Below are 21,809 nucleotides of genomic sequence, written 5' to 3'. Positions count from 1 at the left end.
AGAGAGAACCAAACTTCTGCAGCACTTTCTTGGGGAAAACACAGAAAACTACATGGCCTTTGCAAGCAAATATATGAGAGAGAGAGAGAGAAAAAGAAAAAATCTGGAGCCTTTCAGCCATGACAACATATATTTGAATGATAAATGAGCTGCTTACAAAACTTTACTTTATAAAAAATATGATAGAGTGATAAAGAAAGAGGTTGGCCTAAAGCATTTTGTAACAGCAATAAAAGTTTCCTTTTCCGCCACTTCGTAAAAACAAAAATTCAAAAGCATTTTGTGTAATTTTAAAGATTCCATTAGCCCAAGCCAGCTTGTGTTTGAACAAGCCTCTATTTTGTGTTATAGGTGATCAATCTCATTACAGGAAAACCATTATAAGAAAAAAGCATATGGTACATTTCTTTTGATCAGAACAATCTGTTCTCTTGTTGGCATCCCTCTCTTCACCAGAAGCGTTGAAATTGATGTCAGTTGTCTTTTTTTTTCTTTCCAGTACATTTCTGTACCTGAAATTCTTGGTGGTGTGGGCACTAGTATTGCTGGCAGACTTTGTCCTGGAGTTCAGATTTGAATATCTGTGGCCGTTTTGGCTTTTCATCAGGAGCGTTTACGATTCGTTCAGATACCAGGGTTTGGTAAGTATAAAAGAAAACACTTGAAAACTGATTTTTCTGGTTGTGATAGTAAATACCTGTAACAGTGGCGGAGTTCTAGGGCTCATAGCAATGGAAAAGTTCCAGGGTTTATAGTACCCTCATACAACCAATTCAGCATGTGTTTACTGATCCTTGCTTTTGAGAGAAACAATGGTCCAGCCGGTAGGGCACGAGCATAGGACTTCAGAGACCTGAATTCAGGTTCCTTCTTTGCCACAGACTTTATATTTGGCCTTGGGCAAATCAGTTAGCCTCTCAGTGCCTCAGTTTCCCATCAGTAAAATGAGAATAATAGTGCTTTCCTACCTCACAGGGGTGTTGCAAGTGTAAGTGCATTAAAAAGATTGTGAGGCCCTCAGGTACCGTGGTAATGGGGGCCAATACCAAAAAAAAGAAAATGATCCTCTTGTCTTTTAAATTAGTAATACTGGTGGGTGCCAACAAGAAAACAACAAAGAAGCTCAGTTTATTGGAAATAGCTTTTAGATACTGGTAGTAGAGTGAAAGTTAGCTTTATGTTAAAATGATACAGTATTTAGATTGTGTGGCTAGTCTTTTGTTTTGTACTTTCTGTCTCTCTCTCACTCCTCCTCCTCCCTATCCCCTACCTGAAAAGTTGCAGGCCTTGTAGTTGTGCTGCAACTGCCTCAAGTTTATTCCTTTGTTGTAGGAATCTGGCAGCCATTTAAAAATTGAAAATAAATACTGAAACCTAAATTCTTTGTTTAAATAATCTGGGATGTTCCTTGTGTAAGGAATGTGGTGTTTAAAAATATGGGCTAGGGTTTTACAAGACGCCTTAGGGAGTTAAGTGCCCAGCGCTAATGAATTCCAATAAAATTTGGGCGCTAACTCCCTGGGAAATCCCAGACATGGCTCCTAACTTGACACTGTCCCTTTAAATTAAATTGGCTCAAAATCCAGGTTTTACTTTACTTGACCTTCCCTAACAGGAAAAGTATAACAATATGAAGGATTTTAATCACAATTATTAAAAATAAGTAATAGCCACCCACTAATAACATTAACTCATAGTTGAAAGTAAGGGAAATAATTATGAAGTATAATATGTTTTTATGTGAACAAAAGTTATAAAGATTGGTGGGGTTTTTTACTAAGGATTATATATTTTAAAAGTAGCTGAAAACTATTCTTTTAATGCAGATTGTTACTCAACACTGGTTAATCTTTATCTCAAAAATCTTAGGCGTATATTTCACCTTTTTAAATGCCCACAGCACCTGTTAAAGGGGCAGTTATGCCCATGGGAAGAGAATATATTCCTTTAAATTATAATTTGGTATTTATAAATCACTTAATGACTTTAACATCTTTCTTTCCCAAAGTACTAACAAGGGTTTTTGCTAGTTCATGTGAGAAACAAAATCTTGCTGGCCTTGCAGTTGTAGTCAAATAACTGCACACCTCAACTGTAATGAGGCATGAAGTCAAAAGCCAAGTGTCTCCAGCACCTCAGAATAGGAATGATCTCACAATTCTGAGCCCCGGAACATGGGAAGCATCATACCAATATCAGACTAGTGGTCCATCTAGGCCAGTGTCCTATCTAGCAGTGGAAACAAGGAAAGTTTCTTCAGAACTGCTGTCAGTGATTTGGCTTATGTGCTGAAGCATCAGGATTTATATCCTTATATATTTTTATCCCATTAATATAATCTGGATGTTCTCATCCGTTTACATATCTAATCCTTTTTTGTAAGTGTGTTATCACAAAATGGCATTGTTGACATCAAGAGGATAATATAGTAATGCCAAGGCCTGTCAACAGTACAGCTGAAGTCTTACCTGCAGCTGTGTTCACACACAGTGATTTTGTTGGAAGACCTGCTGGCAGAGTGGATAGAACCTGCACAGTTCTGAGTTGTGTGCTGTTTGTCACGTAAATGTATCGGTTAGAACCTTCATTAGCCAATCAAATTGTTATAAATAGTAGTAACCTTTTAATGTTGAAATAACCCTGATGTCATCTACGCTGTACTTCATATTTAGCATATAAAGCGGTAGTTTCCTCTGGAATATAATTGAACCATTAAGATGCTTTCTTTTTTCCCTTTTCTCAGGCCTTTTCAGTATTTTTTGTTTGTGTAGCATTCACATCCAATATAATATGTCTGCTCTTCATACCAATACAATGGCTATTTTTTGCTGCCAGCACGTATGTATGGGTACAGTATGTCTGGCACACAGGTAGGTCAACATTCTTTTAGTTACAACTTATTAGTTAAATATAAATCTTACCATTGCATAGCAAAATTCAGAAATATAGTTTCTGTGATTTATTAAAACTTGTTTTTTCAGCTAGAGTTGTGCCTTCCGTTTGTTTCACAGATCTGTTTTGTGGTCCCTTTTTTATGGGAATGAATTAATGTAGTTTCAAGATAACCTTAACCCAATGATTTGTATTTGAGATTTCTTTGTATGCACTTTTTTTGTAAACAGTAAGACACCTTAACTAGTGGCATGAAAAGTGTATCTAGGGGACTCCCCAGAACAGCAAAAACTAGCTATGAATGCCTGACCTTGCTGCATAACTGTTTTTAAATCAGGAAATTTGGAGCACTAATACAAAAAGAACTGGAGTTTTGTGACACAATACTAGCACTGTTCTTTCTATTTGGGTTAGAGTTGTTTAACTGAGAGATTAATGATGAAGCAAATGTTTTTTTCCCCCCTTCCACTGGTTTTAAAAAAAAAATGCTTACCAGAACATGCTGTGTACCTCTTTATTTAAAAGATTACTTTAGCTAGCATCATGGATATTTACAGGTTAAAGCACTTGTCACAATAACTATTTTTATTGCAAGGACAGTGTTGCTGACTCCCAGCGTTTAAAAAAGTGTCAGACTGAAAAAAATCATGATTTGGTTTAAAAATCCTAAGAATATTTTAAAAATACATTTTGGGGGGGAGGGGGTATTTGGCTTCTAATCCTTTAGGGTGCACTCAAGTTATGTTTTCAAAATTTTCTCTACAACCATGAGGGCTAGACACTTTTTTTTTAATGAAAGTGGAGATTCTCACCTAATCACATACCTCAAAAAGCTGGGGCTTTAAGAAAAACACCAAATAGCACAAGATGTCATAAAATCACAAGTTAGCAACACTGCAATGAGCATTTCTCAGCCCACTGGTGGAGGCAGCATCTTGCCAACAGTTTTAATCATTTGTAATTAGCTAATGTAGCATGTGGGAGCACAGTGGAAGAAACTGAGAATCAGTTGCTGCTCATTTTTAATAATGTTTTAAACAATCCTAAAATAACTCTAGGATTTAAAATGATTGCCCAAAGTTTTTCTTGTCAAATGATGTCACTTTTCAGGAAGATGGTTGCCTCTGCCAGCAGACTTGGGAACCCTAAAGCAGTAACTTAAAGGATAGTGTTAGCTTTCCCTATTGAGATCACTTAAAATGTTCCGAGAGTTGTGTGGAATTAATTCAAAAAACACTCGCAAAGTCAATGGGAGTTCTGTGGTTAAATCCCATGCAGCAGAATAAATCATTAGCATTCCTACTGGTGATTGCTGAGTCAGACCGTCCATCAAATACTGCTGTATTCAGCAGGTCTGGATAACCCTAAAGTAGTGGCTCTTCGCTGTTGAAATCTAGCTGGAATTCCCTTCACATTTAGCAGTGTGGGCAGGCAGGGTGGTGACAACTCCCTGGAAGTTCATGACCGCCAGGTTGAGAATCCATGCCCTAAAGTTGCATTCATGTAGATGGAAAGTTGTGTAGTAAACTACTGCTGGATGATATGGATGGACGACAAAGAACAAAGCTATTATTTAAGGTAACCGATTACAACTTAAATTGGCCTATAATATAATTACTACATATCAGATTAATAACATTGACAAGTGGCCAATTCTGTTTTCTGCTGTCCAAGGAAAGTTCTCTCCCTCCCTTTGTATGACTCCTAATTGCACAAATGAAAGAGTATGAGAATAGTGCAGAAAAAAGTCTGCATGGGCTCCCAAATGCTCAACTAATCTAAAATGTGTGTCAAGGAGACTAGTATCAGGGGGTAGCCGTGTTAGTCTGTATCTACAAAAACAACAAGGAGTCTGGTGGCACCTTAAAGACTAACAGATTTATTTGGGCATAAGCTTTCGTGAGTAAAAACCTCACTTCTTCGGATGTCGAGGAGACTGTTGCCTGCATTTGGGGAAGGAGTTTGGTCTATTGGGTAACCAGTGTTCTGCTTACCCACTCGTATTATTTTGGCCATATTCACATCAGGTACTAAGAGGTACCTAAATGGGTATTACTAGTTCAATCTAATTTAATAACCTTTCCTTGATACAAAGATCATAAACTATAACGTGGCCCCAAAGTTCTGCAGTTTCTCTCGCTTGGGCTCATCCATATTGTAGAGGTTTGGGCAAAGGTATCTCATCAGATATGTCTCTTTCTGTTTTATTTTTCTGAGATACCTAGCATTTGAGTCTAGATGATAAAGCAGAGCTTTAGAGCTAAACTCTTAATTAAAACATCTTTAGTTTTTTTTGTTTTCCAAGAGCTAGTATTTATTTCATTCCATATTTACCCCTGACTTGACTAACTTCCTTTTGTTTGAGTCTTCTAAAAGAATAACTTAAAGTACTTGCTGCCTTTAATGTATTGCTGATGCTTGTATTTGTCTTTTCTCCATAGAGAGGGGTGTGTGTTTGCCAACAGTATCGCTGTGGATACTTTTTGTTTATATTGAAGCAGCAATTCGATTTAAAGATCTCAAAAACTTCCATGTAGACCTTTGTCGTCCTTTTGCTGCACACTGGTAAGGATGCAGAGGATGGGGCCTCAGGAGGAAGGAGCAGCACGGGGGTGGGGGCCATGATTCAAGTGCTGGTGGGCCCTCCCCTTCTGCCCCCCCCACACTTTTAGGGAGCTTCCACTGCTCCTGGGTTACAGAAGTTCTTGAGAGGTTTTTTCCCCCTTGTGAACTGGATTAAAACATTCCAGCTTGTCATCAGAATTTTAGAAATGTAGCTACAGATAGATTTACACAGTATCACAAAAGAAACATTAGCAAAGATGACATCAGATACTTATGCAAATAATCAATGCATTCTGGCAGTATGTTTGCAACTCAAATTTATTTACATAGTGTGTCATTACTAAGCAGAAAATGAAAATATTGTATAATGGTTAAGTCACCTGCTGCAACTGAATTTTTTTCTGATCTAGGACACCTGAAGCATGTAAAAAGCTGAGTTTCTAGTGAATATATGTTTAATCCTAGGAAGTCATCAGTGCCATATCATTGCTGGTAGTTCTATTTCAGGGTCTGTTAAGTACTTACACTGGGATAAAGAAATTGATGGGAAGCCTAAAACAAATATTAGAAATCCTGTAAATATAAAAACTTGTATGGATCTAGTTTATCAGCCTTGATCAGCCCAGTTATAGATATGGGCATGCGTCTACACATTCGTCAAGACCTCTTTGGCAGAGTATTAGCCTAAATCAATTTAATACGGTTTTATTTGCTAGCAGGTTCCTTTTTTTGCTAGTGGATGAGACTTTTTTTCCATTCTCAAATTAAAATGAACACATTTGGCGTATAGTCGTGCCAATGGACAATTTCCCACTGGTTAAGTGTCTTGTTAGCACAGTTAATGGCATGATCTGCTAGCGTTCTGTATTGCTCAAATTCCTGTTAGCTAATGACAATATTTAGGTCTTGCATGCTTTACCCCAAGGATATGTAAGTAGTAGTATCTCCATTTTACCAGTGTGTGCACTGAAGCATGAAATAATGTGCCAAAGCCCATATATAAAATAAGTGGAGAGCTAGGTTTAGAAATCTGAAGTTCCTGGCTCATAGCCCCAGGCTCAATCCTCTAGATCATGTTCTCTCTTATCTCCTTAAGTGATGTATGTTGCCCTGTCTGACAGCTGTCTAAAAGGTGTCTTTGCCTACCTAAATAAATAAGTCATTACATCTTTAATGATGAATATCAGTATGACAAAAGACTTTTTACTATTGTAGATCACGTCTTTTGTAACAGGTGTAATCCAGATATATTTATAGCATGCTGGACAACTTATTAACTTGGTAACATGGTCTTCTTTCTAGTATTGGCTATCCTGTTGTGACTTTGGGCTTTGGCTTCAAAAGTTATGTCAGCTACAAAATGCGATTAAGAAAACAAAAAGAAGTGCAGAAAGAGAATGAATTTTACATGCAGCTTCTCCAGCAAGCTCTACCCCCAGAGCAACAGATGCTACAAAGGCAAGAGAGAGAGGCAGAGGAAGGTAGGTTATACTGACTACATAGTATTTTGCTGCCACCATCAGTAATTAAAAGAAATACTGTGTGTTGTCAGTTGTTGGCTGCGTGTGTATGCTCTCTGTATGTTGCACTGGCTCGGCCAGATAGCCCGTACAGCAGACTTCGATCGAACTTCCCAAGAAGACCACAGACTCAGTTTAGTGGCTAAGGCACTTGGCCAGGTTTCCTGCCAATAAAGTACAGTATTAGTCCCCTATATGTGCTACTTGTACGCTTAATACATGTATGCCTGTGACAATGGATCAGCTCAGTGAGTGGTGGGACTTTCCGTTCTCCCGGCCAGAAAAAGACACTCATCCTGCTCACTCCTCCTTTATACACTGCTACAAACAAGTTATGTATTACCCCTCTGACGTGGTTATATACCTATACCTTATAACTGCTGGTTTGATCGAAACCTCTCCATCCATGATCCTATCTTCCTGACCTTATCTAGGAGGGGTCAGTGTGTCCCTGTACCATCTTTGGGCAGTGTGTTTATACCATAACTTCGTATCGGGGTCTTCTGGAATCTGCTTATGTGAATACATAATGCCTAGTACCTGTTACAAGTGTCTGTGTTTTTGCAACACCAGCATGTTCTTGCCAAGTTTATATACTGGGCAGTGAACCTGCAAGCAGGCATTTGTTTTGTAACCGGGCCTGACTTTTGCTCATAGCCTGACTCTTGTTGACTCTGCTTTGTATCAGCAGGGCCTGATTTTAGTTTGGGCCTTAGGCCCCATATGTCTCAGGCTCTCTTTCTATTACATTGTGCACGCTAAAGCAGACCTTCACTAGTCCACATAATTTCTATAATTCACACCAAAAATCCCAGACTCTTCCCACTTCAGATTTAATAACAATATGCTATAGTGAGTGTATTACTCAGATTTCATTATTTTTACCAAATAGACTATAATAGAAGTACTAGTACAATATGAAGAGCTATTAATTACAATTGGAAAAAATGGTGAAATAAAGTACATTTTGTGATAATTATCCTTGCTCTTTTAATTTACTTGCTAATTCCCCAAAGATTTAAAAAAAAAAAAAAAAGGTCTCTGACATTAATCAGAATTAGCAAAGTCTTTCTGTGTTTATTTAAAACACTTGCATCATTGCCTAGTAGAGAAAAAAGGGTCTCAATTTTAGAAATAGTTAAATAATATTTCTCATATACCTGGTCTTTTCTCTTCTGGTAAATGTAGACGTTTAAAACTTGGCCTTTCCTCTCTGATTAGCTTGCTTAGAATAACCTTACAATGGCAACAGTTACTTTTTTATTATGTTTTTAAACATAAATGTTCATGACAAAACACCAGGTGAAATGTAACAAATTCACGGTCCATTTTGGTCAATTTCATGGTCATAAAATTTATAATTTAGATCCTATGATTTCAGCTATCTAAATCTGAAATTTCACGGTGTTGTAATTGTAAGCGTCTTGACCCAAAAAGAAGTTGTGGAGGGGTCGGAAGGTTATTGTGGGGGGGGGTTGTAGTACCTCTAGCCTTACTTCTGCACTGCTGCTGGCAGCAGCTTTGCCTTCAGAGCTGGGATTCTGGCCAGCAGCCGCCGCTCTCCAGCTGCCCAGCTCTGAAGGTAGCACCACTGTCAGCAGCAGTGCAGAAGCAAGGATGGCATGGTATGGTATTGCCACCCTTACTTTTGCACTGCTGCTGATGGGGCGCTGCCTTCAGAGCTGGGCGCCTCACCGACAGCCGCCACTCTCCAGCCACCCAGCTCTGAAGGCAGCGCAGAAGTAAGGGTGGAAATACTGTGACCCCCCCTAATATATCCTTGCAACCCCCCTGCAATTCCCTTTTGGGTCAGGACCCCCAGTTTTAAGAAACACTGGTGTCCCCCTGTAAATCTGTATAGTATAGGGTAAAAGCACACAAAAGGCCAGATTTCACGGTCCATGATGCGTTTTTCATGGCCAGGAATTTGGTAGGGCCCTAACCTTTACCAAAAACAATGTGAAACTAATTTTACAAAATGGAAAAAACAATTTTATAACAATTTTTTTAAGAAAGCCTCCACATGAAGTTTCACCTTTTTTATTTTGTGTTTTGTATATTGGTCTAGAAGCTTTATGTACAAAAGGTGTATTACATTAGTGAGTATACATTACCTGACTCTGTTGATGGTATTGGGTATGAAGTAGAACAGAGTTTCTAACCACCAAGAATAACTATATCATGCTGAAATACACTTCCTGGGCTGTCTAACTGCTGTAATAAAATGGAGATCAATTAGACCAGTATACTTACTGGGAATGTTAGACTTGGATATGACCATAAACATTCATCTTAAAGCTCTGGAGATCTGTAGACATTTCATATTCTTAAAATATGTTGGTAAAATCCCCCTTTTCCTAGATAAAGATTAAAATCTTGTCCTCTTTTTAAAAACAAGTCTATTAACTTTCAGACTCCTGTCTGACTCTTTTTTTTTTTTTTTTTTTTTTTTTTACCTGGCATCATTACGAGTAACAAGTAAAATTGGGGGGAAATCTTTGTGCTTTTGACAGCACTTTATGTGTAGTCTGTTTTGCTGTTTCCCCAGTTGATTGTGTAGGTCTTTCACACAGTAACAAAGGACAGAAATACTTTAAAATTATAAAAATTTTGTAAAACCACACAAAGTAGCAGGGGTTGGAGGGGATTTGAAGGCAGAGGAATTAAAAGTACCGTAGTGTTAGATACCACAGGTCTTTTAAAATTGATTAGATTTCAAGTTAATGATCTCTCTAAATATAGCCTCTTAACGTTCATCAATTAATTAGCAACTTTTATAATCTGCTCAGTTAGTAGTATTTAGACCTTGGCTACACTGGCACTTTACAGCACTACAACTTTCTTGCTCAGGGGTGTGAAAAAAGACACACACACACACACACACACACACACACACACACACACACACACACACACACCAAGTTACAGCACTGTAAAGCACCAGTGTAAACAGTGCCCCAGCGCTGGAGAGCTCTCTCCCAGCGCTGGCACCACGACCACACTCGCACTTCAAAGCGCTGCCTCGGGAGCGCTCCCGCAGCAGTGCTTTGGAGTTTCGAGTGTAGCCAAGCCCTTATTCTTTACCCTTTAGAGTAAGTATCTACAATTGAACTTGTTCTTATAGAATTATGTTTGTACCCAAAAATTAGTGAGTTTGTTAAAATTACACTTTTAAATATCTAAGTGTATTTGATATGTTTTTTCCTAAATATAATCTTGATGGTGGTTGTCCCTAAACCGGTTTGCCATTTATTTATTTAAAAAATAGATACCCAGTTTCTTGAAGCCACAGAACAGATTGATTTAATAATCTCGGTTTCTTGCTATTGCAGCAGCCAAAGGATTACCTGATATGGATTCCTCAGTACTTTTGCAACACAATGGAGGCATTCCAGCCAATAAAAAATTATCCACAACATTGCCGGAGCTAGAATATAGAGAAAAGGGGAAAGAAAAGGACAAGGATGCCAAGAAACACAACCTTGGAATAAATAACAATATTTTACAACCAGTAGACTCTAAAATACAAGAAATTGAATATATGGAAAACCATATCAATAGTAAAAGATTAAATAATGATCTTGTTGGAAGTACAGAAAATCTCTTAAAAGAGGACTCATGCACTGCCTCATCCAAAAATTACAAAAATGCAAGTGGAGTTGTGAACTCCTCACCTCGCAGTCACAGTGCAACTAATGGGAGCATCCCTTCCTCATCTACTAAAAATGAGAAAAAACAGAAATGCACTAGCAAGAGCCCAAGCACACACAAGGACTTAATGGAAAACTGTATTCCTAATAACCAGCTAAGCAAACCAGATGCACTGGTAAGGTAAGTTTGATATGTTCATTGCATAACAACCTCTTTCTCTCATCATGCTTGTTTTTCAGTAGATTAGGAATCCTTTTTTTAGGTACCATTAACAAACCAATTTATGGCTTTGTTAGAAAGGCAGCATGGCCTAGTGATTAGAAGAATGGACTGGGAGGTGGGTATCTTGTTTCTGTTGCTAATTCTGCTGCAGATTTCCTATGTGAGCGTAAGCAAATCACTTTACTGTGCCATGCCTCAGTTTATCCATCTGTAAAATGGGTATACTTACCTACCTCACAGGGTTGTTGTGAGGCATAATAAAGTGTTTTAACAATCCTTTGATTAAAGGCACTATAGAAGTACAAAGTAACATTACAAATGTATTGAACACTTTTAATCAAGTTCTGCCCCATATGTCTTTTACTTCTCCAGTGCAGAAAGGGTGGCATGGTACTTGAAAGTCTAATATTGGAAATGCTTTTAAAAAAAAAATAATAATCTTCAGTTCACAGGTTTGAATGCAAGTCATGAGCTGCTACATTATCGAAGGAATATATTCACACTCCACCTGCAAGTCTGTTTTACCTTGTTGGTCTGGATATAGTACACAGAAATTTAATTTCACTGTGTTATGGACTATAATGATTTGAAAAGTCACATGTCCTTATGGTTGCTAATCTGAGAGTTAAATAAAGATGGAAAGCTGTTGGGTACTTACAGTGCTGTCAGTTGGGGTAGAAATGGGAAGTTGCAAACTTCATAGAAAATGAAAGTGAACCTCTTAAATTCCTGCCTCAAAGGGGAAAAATGGCTCTTCAGCAGTTAACATTGTGCAGCCTGGTGGTGGTATTTTCTACTGGAGTATCTGTGTGTACCTTTCAAGAATGTGCATGGTAAATGGCATAATGCTGTCTTTGATCAAAGATTCTATTTTACTACACAGTGATACAAGCTAATAACAGAACTGAAGTTGTGTTTTGCCCGTGTGTATGTTTTCACTGATGTTTTCTGTTTCCACCCACCTGACTAACAGTCTGGGGAAATAACTAAGTCTAACCATACTACAGGGGTTCTCAGACTTTCATAGCATGAAGTATATTTGAATACAGTAATTGTCTCATGGATAGACTGTTCCTTTGTGTTTCTTACCTCCGATTTGCAGTCGAATAACATCTCTGACAGTTGTCAACATGGAAAAGTAATATTAGGAGAGCATTTAATGTATTTTTAGTTTTTAATGCGATTTAACAGCTGGAACAAGGAAAGACAGCAAGTGCCTTGCAAACCACTGGTGATCCATGGAGCACAGTTCAGGAATCGCTGCTGTAAAATATAATGGAAAAAGTGAATGTTAAAAAAAGTGAACTGCTACAGTTGGGTCCCACTGCTACACACACTGCCTATTTGATATCAACCATAGCTGAGTCATGTTGTTGCTATATTTGCAGACATATCAATTACTTCTTTTGTGCTGTTTATCAGAACACTTCTAGGGGAAAAAAACAGCAAGAGGTCCATGTTTACTGTTGATCTGTAAAAAGTGATATCCTACTATTGAACAACAAAGACCTTCTTCCCCTTAAAAAATAAACAAAAAGAAAAAGACCAAAACCTAATGTAAAGATAACACCTGCTGCAAACTCTTTCCATATCATGTTTAAGCATCGAGGCCTAGAATAACTGTCAGTTGTAATTAAGCCAAAACAAGCAGAGAGCAGCAAATTTGGTATCCTGTAGTAGGCAAAAGAGTAGTAAGTGACTCCTCTTCAAACACTGAATGCTTTGTGGTAAAAGATTAGTACCAGAAGACCCTCTCTATGTAGCTTCTGTAGGAAATCCATCTAAATATCATATTGTTGCTGCCTTGTTAGCAAATAAGAAAATCAAAGTTCCTTGTGCGAGCTCTGTGTGCCACTGCAGATCCATCTGAAGGAAGGAAAACAGCATGTAATTGGGATGGAACAGGGATAGGGACCTGTTAGAATAAGTCTGTAGCACCTTTATGCCTTCTCCCTTGCCCTCCCCACCCCCTCCCCCCCCCCGTCTCACTATTAGCATCTCCTTTTTCTTTTCTGTAGTGTTGCATGTTCACTGGTCTAACTTCAGCAAGTCCTTGTTGGGTAATTTAATTGGCAAGTCAGGCTCATACTTTCGCTGCAGGAACCTTTAGGTAATTGGAATTTTGACTCTAGTTTGTCTCTGAAGATACACTGAATGTGGATACAATTACTTCTATGAAAATACCCTTTTCACTTCTGATAATGATTATATCCACTAATTGGCATACCTTCTGCCAATTCATATGGCTTCTTCTCATTTCTTTACTTGAAATATTCAGTTCAATTCTCACTTATAGTATCCGCAGAATAACTGAATGAACTAGCTAGCTTCTACTTGCTTAACCTTACCTGGAAACCAAATTCAGCCCTGTGTTAATGGGATGCAGATGGCAATGCCATCAGTAGAAGTTGTGCCTATATAGTCCAGACAAAGATAAGATTCCTCTTCTGCTCTCTGAGGAAAAGAAGAGAGCTGGTCAGTGTCCCGAATGTCACAATTAGAGTTGAGTGAATAATCGTTTGTTTTTTTCCTTGCTGAATTAAAAACACTGAAAAAAATTTGCTAGGGTCAAATGAAACATTTCAAATGTTGATTTGAACTGTTTTGAAACATTTCACTTTGACGCTTCTGAAATTGTTATTTTTCTGGGAGAGAGGTTGGCCAAAATTCAACCCAAATTTGCAAATAATTTCAATGCCACAAAAATGCAGGTTTTTTTTTTTTTTTGCATATTTACTACACCTCTACCCCCTATATAACGCTGTCCTCTGGAGCCAAAAAATCTTACCGTGTTACAGTGAAACCGCGCTATATTGAACTTGTTTTGATCCGCCGGAGCGCTGTTTTACCGCGTTATATCTGAATTCGTGTTATATTGGGTCGCGTTATATCTGGGTAGAGGTGGTATTTGCTGAAAAAATGTTGCCCGGCTCTAGTCACAATTCACCAATGAACTGATCATAGGGACCAAGAAAAAAGAGTGGTACCAATTCTCCACATTATAATATGGCCTTTCAGCCTGTGTATGAAAATATTTTATTCTGTATGTGTCCATGAGGGACCAGATTTAAGATCCAAAATACTTTAGTGTGCTTAAATATATGTTGAGACTCTTATATACAGGGCCACAGATGTTAGTTTGCGTCAAGTTGTCATTGTGATTACATTGAGGTTTTAAAATACTAATTTCCTGTCTGCTGCTGCTGCTTGATATTATTTATTACCAATGTAAATAACTGGAACAATGCATCAGTTATTGCTTCTGTTTAGACTATCCGTGTGTAACTCCTAGTTTAGTCAGAGACCCAATGTAATGTGTGTCTTTAAATATATATAAAAAAATCTGTTTTGAAAAACATTTCCATGTTGAGGGATAGTTTAATTTAAATTAGTCAAGCTGTTTATTTTCTCTTGACCTTGCCCTTGTTCCTATATTGTAAAGCTTTTATTCATTGTTTTCTCCACTTTAAGTGGCATTAATGACTAAACTTCTAACTTTTGTGGTTAAATTGTGACTCTAGTCTAAAAGCAACTATAAAAAAAATGCAGTTTTTTTTGTCCCTGTTTGTCTCAATGACTGCTCTGTTCTGTTTTCAAATAAAAAGATGCTTTTCATAACTTTCAAACTCACCCTGGGATCTCTAAGCCAGGTTGTGTTCTTTTTTGTTCACAAATATGGCCCTGAACTAACTAAGCAGTATTAGATGGAGTTAAAGTTCCTCTTATGGTGGCTATTAATTATTGGTGGTTATTCAGATACAATAAATATGAATCCCTAAAATGCCATTTTTAGATTTACTTTTCAGAGTAAAACAACTACCACATGCTCTTTAATATTTTCTCTAAGTTGATATTCCATAGTATGCTACAATATTTAAAAGTAATTTTTTTAGTAGCTCATTTTTTTATGCATATTGTTACCCCTCTCTGAAGGCAGGACATTTTTTTTATTCTGTGGTGTCTTAAGTTAATAAAAAGATGTGGGGAAAGCAGTTAATAAATTTGGAAGATTTTATCTAGTTAAAATAATGTTTAAGTAGGTCATGTGTTGACATGGAACTGAAAGTGTCACATTACTTAAAAAAGGAGAGTTTCACTTCTCTTAAAGACAGTTTGCCCTAACTTCTCTGAAAACTGACAAAAATAACTAATGGATTTGTTAACACTTCAGTTCTTGTTCCCAAAGAAACAACTTGATTTCAAATAATTCACTTTAGTACATAAGCAAGCCAAAGCTCAAATACAATACTGAAATGTAGAACCTAATGTCCATCTTCCAAAAATGGTGGTTGTGTTTTGTTCTTATAAGGAAGGTTTTCAGTTTTAATTTATGTATGTGAAACTTATTGTATGAGACTACAGACATGGTGGTCTTCACTGTTAACTATTTCAATACTTGTAATTTTCTGGATAAGGAGTTAGAGTTGTTCCCTTTTCTTAAAAATGTGTCATTGGGTGTTGCAATTAACATTTTCTTGGCTAATGAAAGGGAGTGGTTGTGGTTCAGCTGGCTACAGCAGAGGGATTCTGGGGGTTTAATCCTGGCAGTGGCAATTGTCAGCTCTGCGATACAGACCTCTCTCTGCCTCCATTAGTAAAATGGAGATATTCCCAACCTCTCATGGATGTTGTGAGACCTGTTTTCTGTTTGTAAAAGCATTTGAGATGTTTGTATTTCTGTAGCAACTTTCATCCAGACTGTTCATTTTACATCGTTATATTCATCAGGCCAATGGAGAGACCGAATCTGGTACCTCTTTACACATCATAGACTCGGATCATTTCCTAACGGCTACCAGAGCAAGCTAGTTTAGCATCCTGTATCATCTCACTATCCATTCTAGGGGACTGGCAGGTTTTCTTTCCATTTTATGGATTTGGACTGTGTTACAAGTACAAATCACGATCATAAAGCTTTCGTTCTTCTGTAGTGCAAAAAGTACCAGAAAAGCTGGGTTTTCCCACAGCAAGATGCCGCTTTGTAATGATCCCAACTTGCTGTTGGCTATTTGCATGCCAAAAGAGCATCTAAAAGCACAGCTTGACAAAAGTGTTGACATCCACCGAAGTGCCGTTTCCTGGCTTATGGAGTATTGACCCAGAGAAGCAGCTTACTCTTGCGTTAGTTATCCTTGTGGATATCTTTGAATTCTTCAGGAATTGGGCTACATTTGTACATAGGGGAATATTTGTGGAGCAGGGCATGGCTCATGCCCTTTCTTCCTCCCTGCTCTCACAAGACTTGGGGTTACTTTCAGAGCAAAACTTGAAAGTGTTACGGTAAATATATTTTCCTGTATTTTAGCTCTAGTTATTTTCCATTTTCTATAGCACACTAATGTCCCCAGAGCACCGGAGCCTATTTTTGCAATCTGCTGCCTGTCTGAAGTAGCTTTAACGTAACCCAGGAGGCTTTTATCCCATCAGTTACAGTAGGGGACATCCTCAAAGCCTACTGAGGTATAATAGGACTAAGGCAGGCAAGAAAAATAAACCGGCTCAGAAGCTCTGGGAACATACATCGGAAATCAGGGAATGGAAGGAGGTAATTCGATCTGGAATAAGCTGAAGAGTTCATAGCTGGGAGTAGAGTCGGGGGCAACATAAAGAAGGGGTCCGAGTGTTAGGTAGCCGCATTTGTGGAGCCAGGTGCTGGCTGACACACAAGCTGTTTACAGCTGTGTCACCCTTTCCTTTCAACTCCCATATGTTCAAATGTTGTAGCCAGAGGGATGGTGTGGATCCTGTGATGGACCTAAAACTGTGTTTATCCACCTAACGTTGCCTTCCTGCCTTTCCATTTTTACAAGTTACTGCAATATGCACAGTTTCTCCCCCCAAAATGGGATTTGACCCACTTGGTCCTGTAGTCTTTTTATATTTGGGAGTGGACTGTCCTAACATAAATAAAATAGATCAAAACCATCTAACAATGCCATAGGTCCGCAGTTCTCAAACTTCATTGCACCGTGACTCCCTTCTGATAACAAAATTTACTACATGACTACAGTAGGGGGGATCAAAGACTGAGCCCTACTTCCCTGGGCGGGGGCCAAAGCTGAAGCCCAAGGGCTTCTGCCCTGGGCGGGGGCACGTAATCTTAGCCCTGGGTGGTGGGACTCGGGCTTCGGCTTCAGCCCCAGGAGGTTGGGCTTGGGCTTCAGACTTGCTGGGACCCAGGGCCAACACCAGCCTTGGCGACCCCATTAAAATGGGGTCCTGACCCACTTTGGGGTCCCGACCCGCAGTTTGAGAATCCCTGCCATAGGTAAAGGAAGAGGGCTATCATTGCCTCTTCCTCTCTCTTTTTTTAATGACCTCCTTTACTCAAACTGGTATTGGAGCGGAGCTTTTACTGATAATACAGATTCTCAGTTGTGAGAAATCCTGAAGAAGATTCCGTTGAAGACTAAACTCGAATTTGACAAATAGATTTACAAAAAGACTTTAGGTTTTGTAGGTTTGGGGAAACAGATGGGTTCAGTGCTAATGGATGGTCTGTGTTAGATCAGAAATAGAATTCTTCCACATTTTGAGAAGACAAATATGGGAATGGGAGACAGCTGTGTGAGTTCATACAGAGGCAGAAAAGAGTAGGGGTGGGAGGGAATAGATAGATAGGAAGGCATGAGGGAACTTCTTTCCACATCTTAATATATTAAATACACAGTATAGTGCTGAAGTGTTGTCATTCTTGCCCGACATTTTGAATACTTGATCATTTGCACTTACTCCGGATTTGTCAGTCTTAAAGAGTTAGGCAGGGAATAAGCCATGATGAAGTTAAAGGTCGGTGTGTCTGTGTGTGTGTGTGTGTGTGTGTGTGTGTGTGTGTGTGTGTTTTCACACACCATTTGGGAAAGGAAGACAGATCCTAGTAGACTGTTCCACATCAAGAAACCTGACAGATTCTTGATAGTAATTTCAACCTTTTGGCTAACATACAACACAGTTAAAAAAATCTGTTTGTATTTGTTCATAAATATTACATTTAAATATTTAATTTAAAAAATCCATTTAACAGTCCAAAGATGGTTTGGTAACAAATTTCACTTTTGGATTACATTTTATGCATAATATCTTAGCTTGGCTGACTAGCTGAGGGGTTTTTTTTTATTAAAGGTATTCCTAGGATCCTTTATACAACTTCCTTGACGCTCCTTCTGCCAAACCATTTCTTAGGGTCAGTGCAGCCCTTGGACTATTCAAAAACAACACACCTTTTGTTCAAAACAGAATTGCTCTAAGTGGTCAGCAATTCAAAAGGTTGTCAGAACTAAGGTTTCTATCTCTGGAACTTTTTGGCATATAGAAAATGCTCAAAGAAACCACTTATGACAGCGTATTACTTGTAGTGGGGGAACTTCAATTTAGTGTAATCACATTTGGTTGTTTTCAAGTGATAGTATCACTGCAGGGGATATTTATGACGACAGGTTAGGCAAGAAAAGGAACAGAATGAAGTCTCGTAACATTAGCTAGAAGAGCATTTCAGAGGTTTTTTTTGTTGTTTTGAAGACTTTATTTTTTACATAGTGTTAATTAGGGTAAGATGCCCAGGTGCTTGGAGATTTTGGTAATGTGTAAAGCGAGTAAATAAACTAAGCAAGGAGGGATTTTATGCACTAAATGGGTGTAAATATCCAGGAGCCTTTGTCTGAAACAGTGTTATTTTTCAGATCATCCTCTTTTATTTGAAATAAGTATGGAAAGATATATCCAATCTTGTTTTAGTCTGTGGGATCAAGAAATTGTATCTTGCAGGATCAGGCCTCAGACAAGGAACCCAGAGTGGTAAACAATCTTCAATTAAGCCCTTATTTTAAAAGTAATTATGTTTCAAGACTATTTGCTGCTTGTACAGCAACAAAAGGAATTGTGCTCTCTTTTTTTTTTTTTTTTTTTCTTGTTGATTTCCTGGTTTACTGGGAAAACACAGTAGAGGGGGGAAAAGTGCAGGGGACCTAAGCAGAAACTAGTGTAGTAGGAAAAATAATGTTGCCTTATTGGGTCATTCATCATTGTAACAATAATACAAAGTACTTTGGGGAATAGAGACAGAGCACAAGTCGCACGTCTAACAGCAAAAATACCTCTCTGCTATTGCCCTGGTTTACCTTGATAATGTGTTTTATTTTGGGGATGGGGTAGCGGAGGGAGAATTTTTAAAATCTTGTATTCCCCTGAAAATGTTTTATTCCCCCTGTACATAGGGAAGAGCTTTATATACTGGCTCTCTACATGAGAAAATCTCTAAGCTAGAAATGTTTGTTTGACTAAACTTTTGTAAGATGGATAGGCCCACAGCTGATGCAGTGAAAACAAGGAATATATATGTGGGGGGGGGAGGGAGGTGATCTGGTAGCTAAATATTCAACTGATAATTTTTAAAAATGAAACCGTTTTTCTTTTATACTGATGTTGGTTTTAATATTTCAGGAAATGTGGTATCCAGATTTTAGTATGGTGGTTTTGTCACATTGTGACAAGATATTAACTTTCCATTGTAAGGAGATTTTTGTAATTGTACGTTTTAGATGCTATTGGGACTGCTATAGCAAGTTTTTATTTTCTCTATAAATTGCATTAATAGAGTTTTCTTAGTTTTTAAAACTAGAGCTGAGGTTACAAAAAAAAAAAAACAGTATAATGAAAGGGGATCATTGAAATCTGTTTTTTAAAATGTTGCCCAGATTATTTTTTTAAATATTTTTTCAATCAATTTTTTTTGCAATAGATGCATTCCCCTGGGATTTTATCAGCCATTGATTTTTAAAGAAGCTTGCATTCCTCTTTGTACTGTTTTGTTCTAACCATTCCAGGTTCCTGCATTACTGATTTTTATCTGCCATGTTTCAAGTCTGTGGCCATGACCTTTGGATGCTTTGATCAGAGTAATGTTTTCAATATTGATAATTCTGTTTCATGAATGAATACTCTCCATAGCTTTCTGGAAGCCCTAATTTGCGCTCAGAGGTTGCCATTACATGGCAATCCATTACATTAAAAACACATAATGAGGCCATTTTTCAGACGCATTTTAAGTCTCTTGGTTAGAGTAGAAACTGAGAGTTTAGGACTCCTAGATTCTATTCCTGACAATACCATAGGCTCAATGAGCTATGTCTGGCAAGTCATTGAACCCTTTGTGCTTCAACTTTCCAACTGTAAAATGGGTTTAATAATCTAATTGGCTTACATGGAATTTACATGACTTAGTTGTTTAAACTGTTTGAATCACAGATGGTGGGCGCTCAAGACAATAAAAATATTTTAATTTGACTCCATCAGAGTGGGGGAGGTCAATCATCTAATCTGATTATTTGGTCACCCTTCTGGTGAAAGATTTAACCTTATCCACTGACACATCACTAATGGTTTGAGTTTTCATATGGAAAGGTTTCATGGTCAAAAGTTCTTGGCTCCTTCAGATTCTCAGTAGCAGTAAGGTTTCTGAGTAGGCTGGGTTTTGTGATTGCTGAGAGAGGAAGCAATTTTGCCGAGTAAGAAACTCAATTCTATAAATATAGTGAATCCAAGCAGCACCATCCGCTTTTAAACACTAATATTCTGCTGGAGCGTAGTTCATTGGACTCTGTTTCACCTCAGTGGGCCTTACAGACCTTTCTTAGGCAATGGGGACTCCCAGAGTTGGATCAAAATTTTGTTTCTCTGAAGCTTAAGCTCACCAGCTTGGTGGCTGATAATGAATAGCTTAATGAAGGGCAGACTTCTGTCAGATCTCAAGAATTACCCCAAGACCTTTAAGCTCCTTCAGGATAAAAGGAACTGTTTTTGAGACTTTGGAGCCCACTTGTAAAACTTAACTGTTAAGTTCCTGGCTCCAAAAAGGTTATGCTACAAACATCCTCCTCCTGAAACACACACAAGTGATGAGATCTTTATGGGTATGTCCTTGTGTCCAGTTTGAAGTAAGAGCTTGACTCACGGGTGTGTATATGTGGAACTCTGGTTCATACTCCCAATTTAAAAAAAAAATAAATTCCCACAGGAGTCCATGAATGTGGTTCCATCTCTGGATGGACACTTCTACCTCTGTCAATAATAGAACGGTTCCAGTTAATAGGCTTAGATATTAAAGGTCATGGGGCTTGAAAAACTGACACACTCACCATCTCCTAAACAGGAAGTCCTCAGATCTGTTTACATTCTCTCCCTTCCTTCTTTTTGGCCCACTTTGTATGTGTTCTGTAGTGGTCCTGCAGCCTACAGCTTTCTTTACAGCTCAATTTGGACCCAGCCCTGCAAGCTCTCCACATGTGGAACTTCCATTGCAGCCAGGGGGCTTTCCATTTATAGACCGCTTTAGGAATTGGGCCTAATGTCAATACTCTGTCGCTGTAAAACTAAAGTACTGTGACCTCTTGTTCATTCACACTTAACCAGACTAGTCCTATCTATCTGAGAATCAAGGTTACAGACACACTCCTGTGGGCATTTGGAATAGTTGATGGATGAAGTACTCCTCCCCCCCCCCCCCCCCCCCCCCCACACACACACACACACACACAAAAAGCATGCGAAAACCAAGAAATCCACAGTTAAGGAGGCATTCCAGATTTAAGGCATGGTCTGAGGACCCAACAGAAAGTTAAAAATTTCAAGTTCTAATCCCAGTTGTGACTTTGATTCCATTTGTGTCATTGGATAAGTCAGTTAACCTTTCACAACAAAGCTATCTGTAAAATGGGGTGTATTAATGCTTCACCTTACGATAGGGTGACCAGACAGCAAGTGTGAAAAACTGGGACAGTGGGTGGGGGGTAATAGGAGCCTATATAAGAAAAAGACCCCAAAATCGGGACTGTCCCTATAAAATCAGGACATCTGGTCACCCTACCTTACGAGGGCATTGTGAAGCTTAATGTTAGTGCTTTGAATAAGTGAAGTGCTATATCATCAGTTCTTGGGGAGAGTTGGTATACCCTATTACTAGTC

General features: G+C 38.4%; 1 protein-coding gene across 1 annotated transcript in view; it reads left to right on the top strand.

Moving 5' to 3' along the window:
- MACO1 (macoilin 1) overlaps nt 1–21,809 on the top strand; it is a 50,163-nt gene that overhangs the window by 14,021 nt on the left and 14,333 nt on the right. The window contains exons 2-6 of the mRNA XM_054011882.1: nt 500–641; nt 2,744–2,870; nt 5,334–5,457; nt 6,760–6,938; nt 10,310–10,808. Of these exons, the coding sequence (XP_053867857.1) occupies nt 500–641; nt 2,744–2,870; nt 5,334–5,457; nt 6,760–6,938; nt 10,310–10,808 (1,071 nt within the window). The remainder of the gene's footprint in view (nt 1–499; nt 642–2,743; nt 2,871–5,333; nt 5,458–6,759; nt 6,939–10,309; nt 10,809–21,809) is intronic.

This window comes from Malaclemys terrapin, chromosome 22, assembly GCF_027887155.1.
Source record: "Malaclemys terrapin pileata isolate rMalTer1 chromosome 22, rMalTer1.hap1, whole genome shotgun sequence".
In the NCBI taxonomy this organism is placed as follows: Eukaryota; Metazoa; Chordata; order Testudines; family Emydidae; genus Malaclemys; species Malaclemys terrapin.
The sequence above is the reverse complement of the archived record's forward strand: the minus strand, read 5'-3'. Positions and strand labels throughout refer to the sequence as shown.